The sequence below is a fragment of the Macrobrachium rosenbergii genome, chromosome 9 (assembly GCF_040412425.1).
Source record: "Macrobrachium rosenbergii isolate ZJJX-2024 chromosome 9, ASM4041242v1, whole genome shotgun sequence".
Lineage (NCBI taxonomy): Eukaryota > Metazoa > Arthropoda > Malacostraca > Decapoda > Palaemonidae > Macrobrachium > Macrobrachium rosenbergii.
Genome location: NC_089749.1, coordinates 37551979 through 37559569, shown reverse-complemented (window position 1 = coordinate 37559569; position 7591 = coordinate 37551979). Strand labels below are relative to the sequence as shown.

General features: G+C 38.3%; 1 protein-coding gene across 3 annotated transcripts in view; it reads left to right on the top strand.

Annotated features, from left to right (window-relative positions):
* The window catches only part of LOC136841697 (adenylate cyclase CyaB), a 166234-nt gene extending 159176 nt beyond the window's left edge, over nucleotides 1–7058 (top strand). For all 3 annotated transcript variants that reach the window (XM_067108916.1, XM_067108917.1, XM_067108915.1), the window contains one exon: nucleotides 6814–7058. In XM_067108916.1, coding sequence (XP_066965017.1) covers nucleotides 6814–6942 — 129 coding nt within the window. In that variant the 3' untranslated portion in view covers nucleotides 6943–7058. The remainder of the gene's footprint in view (nucleotides 1–6813) is intronic.
* The last annotated feature ends 533 nt before the right edge of the window (nucleotides 7059–7591 follow it).

Here is a 7591-nt window from a genome sequence, read left to right as displayed (position 1 = left end):
TAACTGCAAAGCTGCGGGAGGACTCCCTACTCAGCATGCTCGACAACCGGGCGAAAGCGATCTGCGACTTCTGCGTCGAGGATGCCGGTTCCTGGTCTTCCAAGGGAGGGTACCATTTCGATCCTCAGGGTTCATCCTGAGTCAAATTTACAAGAAGAATCTTGCAAAGAAGAAGTTTCGGGTGCTGGAGGCTCTCCGATCGCGATGATCAACTACATGAGTCTAAATCTCCCGGATTAAGCCTCATGATTTTAGACCCGACATAGGGCCTTTTCCATTGGTGGCTGCGTCTGAACCCGGCGGCGTCTTTTGCTAATTAACTGCAAAGTATTACTGCCAGTCGAATCAGTATACCTGTGAAAGTGAGTACCTTACCAGCGGGGCGACTGTCTGGCTGGAAGCGAAGACTCTGCTGGCGAAGAAGATGTCGGCTGCTGTGATTTTTGTTGGGGAAGTCGCTGAAGCGTTGCTGGTGGCTGGCCCTCCCAATGGCTGGTGTCTACTACGCTGTTGTCACTGCGACTACTATATTTCCTGAATGCTATGCCGCGAGGAAGCGACCAGCCCTTCGCGTTGAAGAAGGCAAATATCAGGTGAGTAACGCCTCATGGACCACTTTGGTGTGAAAAATGAAGGTTATTTCATTTTAGGGATTACAGCTGCAGGGCCTCGTCGGAAGCGCGTGGCTGAAGTGGCGTTGATAACGACTTCTGGCATCCCGACAACTAAGACTACTCGGGCGGTGCCTGCGCCAGGCGACAGAATGGCATGCCCAAGCGACGTTACCTGGGTTGGACCCGTGGAAACGACAATGTGTGGCCTCTATCACTTCATTTCCCCGCAGTTTCTTAGTCGGCCATGTTTCCGGCGCTCGAGCTGGTGATCGAGCTGGCTCGCTCTGCCGCCATTCCTACTCAACGACGGAAGAATTCACTGGCAAAACCAGTGCTTCGAGAAGAGACCACTAGTGAACTGGGTTTCTGCCGAGATGTAAAGTCGATGTTCCCGCAACGAAAAATGAGTGCTGATAGGTGACAAGCTATTGATGACTGCGATGTGAACGGCAGGAGGAATCAACGACGCGGCAACGCCCAGATCTGCGAACACTTTAATGAGCTTTCGACAACTACGTGTGACGGAGGAGGGCTGGCGGTGAGTGGTCGGGCGGTTAACGTTGGTGGGCTGCCAGTGCCGGTGGCGCTCAGCTTTCGGCGTGTTTGCTGCTACGTGGTTATTACGGGGTCTTGCTGAGCGGTCCATTCTTGATGGTGGTGCCGAAAGGTGAGCCGGAGGGTGTTCGCTTTCTGGCGAAGGTGCTATGCGACGATTGGTTTGCGAGATCCTTGTCGCGACAAGCCCGCTGCGTGGAGAACTGTTTATCGATTGAGATCTCCTGCTGCAGAGACCCTGGCACGATCTTCAGCATGATCGATGAAAAGATCGCAAGCGTCATGCGAACAGAAGAGTCGAACAGGTACGAACTGGGTTGTAACGTCTGTTTAACTCGTTTCTCAGCTGTTTCTGGGCCTCTCGTCAGGCCTTTATGTGACTCTCTGAGGCTTCTGCCATCTGCCTCTCTGGCTCTTTCCAGTAATGGCGCTACCTTATTTCCTCCAGCATGTAGCCGTGTCAAGGCTCTCCTCTCCGTGGTACTATGGTGCTCGAAAAAACCTCGTCTCCTCAGTATGCTACAACTATCTCACTGAACTAAAGCCTCAATCTCGAAATTGGGCGTTTGATGCAGCAGGTGTAGGACTGGAGGCTTGATGGCTAGTATAGCTTCTGCGTTCTCCATTTACGCTCTCTCAGCACCGACTCCTTCTCCTTTAGGGCTAACTCGGTTTCCTTGCAGGCTAACTCATGCTGTCTCCTTCTTTCTTCTCCTCTTCCTGTGCCTTTGCTCGGCTTCATACTTCCTCTGCTCGGAGTCTTTCTTCCAGCTTCTCCCGCTTAGCCAAATTAGATCCACTTGCTCCCTTAGCCCAGGTGGTAAGTTCCGAGCCGGTGAGACCTGCCGCCGTCCCCAGCGGAAAGTTTTATAATGCTCTGCTGCCATGGTTCTGGTGGGAAGGAGGCGTCTAACCGGGTGTGAGCGTGCACGGGCAGCGAGAAGTGTCTCTTCAATGGCGTGGCACCCTTTCAAGGTGGCACTGTAGTTTGGGTGTGCGTGTACAGGTCACGCTGGTGGCACTCAGTATCTAGGCACTGGTGCGGGTTGGGTTCGAAGAACCTTCTCTTCTGTGTTCCTTTTGTTTTCTTTAGTGGCACTTATGGTGCCAATGTGTCTAGGGTTCTCTGCTGAGTCAACAGGCTATATGGGAGAAAGGCACTCTACACCCCTGCAGAGTGCAACAATCGAATGAGAGAGAAAGGGAAGGTAAAAAGAGAGAGAGAGAGAGAGAGAGAGAGAGAGAGAGAGAGAGAGAGAAGTAAGCTATTCAAGTGATGACAGTGCTGCAAATTATTGGCACTGTGGAATAAAGTGAATTTGTTTTTTTTTTTTTTTCTTTAAAGATCCTCGTGAGTGGCTGGTCCCAGTACCGGCCCCAGTGCTGGCCTTCTTTTTCAGAGGTGAAAACTACTGTTTAGCCGGTCTGGATGGCATGCCTCACTCGTGACCCGACAGTTTATCACTTTGTATCGTAAGTACTCTTAACTTGTCCTCATCTGTTATTGGGACAGAGGTCATTTCTTTTATTTATTGTGTATTCGAATTAATTAGCCTAGTGTGGCCCGTTCTGGTCACGTACGCCCAGGTTAGGAATGCTTACTTGAATGGCTTGAGAGAGAGAGAGAGAGAGAGATTTTCAATCAGCTAATTTCTTGCTGTGAGAACATGTAAACAAGATTTTATACATGCACAATGGCATGGATCTTAATAAGAAAATGATATAGATCGTCGTCTTGGCTTCCTTAGGGATTACTTTATTATCTTAATTTTCCTGGGAGCGACGTCACAAAAGTTTATCGTAAAATTTTAAATTCTTCTTTTTATATGATTTTTATAGTAGGTATTAGTATAAGACATTATTACTCCTAACTAAGACCTATCTTTCCTGCCTAAGTATCTTTTGGTTTTCTAGCTAAGATATTAGGAGGTGGAGTTAGCTCACAGAAAGAAAAAAAAATGACCCCAAGAGTGGCTCGGGCAGTCTGGTCACAATAGCAAGGTCTTTGAGATGGCTGGCCAAAGTCACGTTAGGCCTAAATTTCAAAAACAACACTCTGAAGGAACACCAAAATGGCCGTTCTCTCACAGAAGCAGTTCGAACAATTTCAAAACAACTTGTATGAACACGGCCCGGAGAATCCAAGATGGCGGGTATTTTTCTTTCAAATGAGATTAAAACTCTTACAACATTCGTTATCAGATTTTGCTAAATATACCACTCATGCATGGCGTTTCGTTAGGATGGAAAAACTAAGTGCAAACAACTTTTGTCTTTTGTTATCATATTCTCACCCGGACATTAAACAAAAGAATGAAAAGAAAATGCTAGCCTGCCTGCGTAAATTTGGTGTTGAAACGGTACCTTTATTGTAAAATTACTATTTCAGTTAGTTTTGCTACTTCACTGACACGGTTTTGAATGATTCCGCTATATGCAAACAATAACGATCGAATTGCAGCGCGTTAGTATATTACTTTGTGTACATGGCTTGGGCTCCGCGTTAGGCCTTTGAATTCGTTACTTGAGCGACTTGATTCACGATCAGATGCGGTAATGTCCTTGTTGTCTTAGGCGTTATAAATTATGGCGCTCTGCTCTCAGTGTACACTTCTTACCTACAGCTAATTCTCACTACACTTATTATAACCATTCTCTTTACTGCTTATTATTATGCCTCGTTCCTTGTTTGGAAGAATGAAATGGAGTTCGATATCTGACTTTTATTTTTTTTTGGAATTAATGTAATTTAATTTTCGCACTATCAGATTCTTTTTCTCTAAAATGTACTTTAGATTCTCACATAAGGTGTAATGTGCGTGTGGTCTTGGTTGATCATGTATTATTCAATTTACAGTTTTCGGCCCTGCCAAACCAAGATTACGTAACCTGCCGCTTGGAAGCCAAAGTTAACACCTCAAAGACAGTCGTTAATTAGTAAGGTCGCCAGTTAAGGGTATTTAACATAACAAAAATATTTGAGATGAATTTGATTTTAAGCATAGCGGTTCTCCCCAAACATTCGGACCTTGAGGCATACAAAGCATCGAGATTTAACCTGAGATTTTAACACCTAAATCCTAGGTATTTACTGGAATAACAGGGTTGAAGCTAACAATATAATAATGAGGCTTAATCTGAACTTAAGTAAACACATATACAGTAAGTGGAGATGAAGGGAGAAACAAAAGTAAAGAAGCCTGAAAAATATAAAAGAATGGGCGAAGTTTTGAACAAGCATTTACCTTAGGGCGAGCGTTGTATAAGCACCAACACCGCCGAGGGGTCTTGCTATGTCATATACAAGACATTGTGGATATATGGATGAAAGAGTGTAGCTATATCATTACAAGAGGGTATTAGATATGTGGATGAAGGTGTGGCTATGTCATATACAAGAGATTGTGGATATGTGGATGAAAGGTATGATTATATGTCATATACAGAATTGTGGATATGGATGAAGGTGGCTATGTCATATACAAAAGATTGTGGATATGGATGAAGGTGTGGCTATGTCATATACAAAGATTGTGGATATGGATGAAGGTGTGGTCATTTACAAAAGGGTGTGATATGTGGATGAAGTGTGGCTATGTCATTTACAAGAGATTGTGGATATGTGGATGAAGGTGTGACTATGTCATATACAAGAGATTGTGGATATGTGGATGAAGGTGTGACTATGTCATATACAAGAGATTGTGGATATGTGGATAAGAGTGTGACTATGTCATAGCACAAGCACATTGTGAATATGTGATGAAGTGTGACTATGTCATATACAAGAGATTGTGGATATGTGGATGAAGGTGTGGCTATGTCATTTACAAGAGGGTGTGGATATGTGGATGAAGGTGTGGCTATGTCATATACAAGAGATTGTGGATATGTGGATGAAGGTGTGACTATGTCATATACAAGAGATTGTGGATATGTGGATGAAGGTGTGGCTATGTCTTATACAAGAGATTGTGGATATGTGGATGAAGGTGTGGTAATATTTATAAAAATATATATATATATATATATATATATATATATATATATATATATATATATATATATATATATATATATATATATATATATATATATATATATATATATATATATATATATATATATATATATATATATATATATATATATATATATATATATATATATATATATATATATATATATATATATATATATATATATATATATATATATATATATATATATATATATATATATATATATATATATATATATATATATATATATATATATATATATATATATATATATATATATATATATATATATATATATATATATATATATATATATATATATATATATATATATATATATATATATATATATATATATATATATATATATATATATATATATATATATATATATATATATATATGTATATATATATATATATATATATATATATATATATATATATATATATATATATATATATATATATATATATATATATATATATATATATATATATATATATATATATATATATATATATATGTATATATATGTATATATATATATATGTATATATATATATGTATATATATATATATATATATATTATATTCATATAGCTATATACGTTATAATATCAGTCAATATGGATGGTGGATATGAATGATAATGTATATATATTGGATTATTATCAATAAAAATTCTCTTCGTATATATATGTATATATATTATATCGATGTATAGTGAATTGGATATTAAAGGACGTTGTGCTTATTGATATATATCCTTCAAAAAGAAGGTATCATGGCGACCCCATATAAAAATGGGAACAAGCTGGAAGAAGAAGATATATAGATTATATATATATATATATATATATATATATATATATATATATATATATATATATACTGTATATATATATATATATACAGGCAGTCCCCAGTTTACAGTTTTGCGGTGTATTGACAAGAGTAGTTGAGGATGGTGGGAGTTACCTTTGAACGCTCCTAGATTATTTTTACTCGCCCTTATCTGATGGGCCCTTGGCTCTGTTTATCCAGACAATCAAGAGGTTACTATTATGAAAAAAATTTCACCAACAATGGGGCCAAAAACTTGATCCTTAAAAGGTAAAAATAGGAATAAACAAAATAACAAAATCAATGTAAAAAGAATTAATACTTGTTGTTTGCTGGAAATTGTGCTGTGAGGTTAGAAATGTCCCTGGGGTAAGATTTTACCTAAGTCTGCCTCACTTTTTGTTTCATAACTATACTTGTCTCATGTTTCTCAGGTATAAATGTGTACTGATTACCAAGACCAAAAAATTCTTTATATTTACTTTTAACTTCTAGAAAAGATGCATAATGTTCTTGTTTAAGGAGATGTAATCAGATCTGGTATGTTGTGCCTCCTCAACAATTGTTACAGTTTTTTGGCATCCATACTACTATCATGTTTGTGTATTTACAGGTTGCTCTTAATGATGACAGTGTTTCTGCATCCATACTACTATCATGTTTGTGTATTTACAGGTTGTTTGTTTCTGCATCCATTTACATGTTTGTGTATTTGTTGCTCTTAATGATGACAGTGTTTCTGCATCCATACTACTATCATGTTTGTGTATTTACAGGTTGTTCTTAATGATGACCAGACTTTAGAAGAAGGGGAAAAGATTGCTCGTGATCTTCAGCAGAAGTTAGGAATAAGTGAAAATGATCTTTGCTCTGAAGCATACATGGATATGATTCTTAAGAAATGAAATAAAGTAGTCTGTAGTTCACTATACAATGTATTTACTATAATAATAGTAAAAATTGGCTATGAAGGTTATTTGACACCCAGTGTATTCTTATTAAAATGAGAAATTTTATGTAATTGGTGTTTGTTTGCTTGTAATAATGATTGGTTTTAAATTTTATTTCATGGTAGGAAACTCAGTAACTACTGTACTGTATAAGTATTGTGGTACTAACAGGTGGAGAATGGGAAGGATGTTGCACAGCTACAAAAGAAACCAAAGGGAATAAATAAAAGTACAGCTCTTAGACTGAGTGGATGCTGCAAAGGAACTGCTTTTTCCAGTGTGGTATGCAAGGCACTTGGTAGGTGGTACCTCCAAATGAGCTTAATGTCATTTCACAATTATAATGTGTTAATTGCTTACAGGACTTACAATGATCACCCACACATTTAAAGGATCAATTCCTTCCTTTGTAATAATTGAAAATAAGAGAATATCAGTCTGCCTCTTCCAATAGACACTTCTGCACTGGCATGACTGCTTCAGTTTTGACATCCTTCTCAGCTTTGCAGAAATTAAAAGCTCTGTGACAGTTGTTATGCTCCAGATAATGGAATATACACAGTTGTCAGTAAATGCACAACTTGAAACCTAGACCACAAGCTAA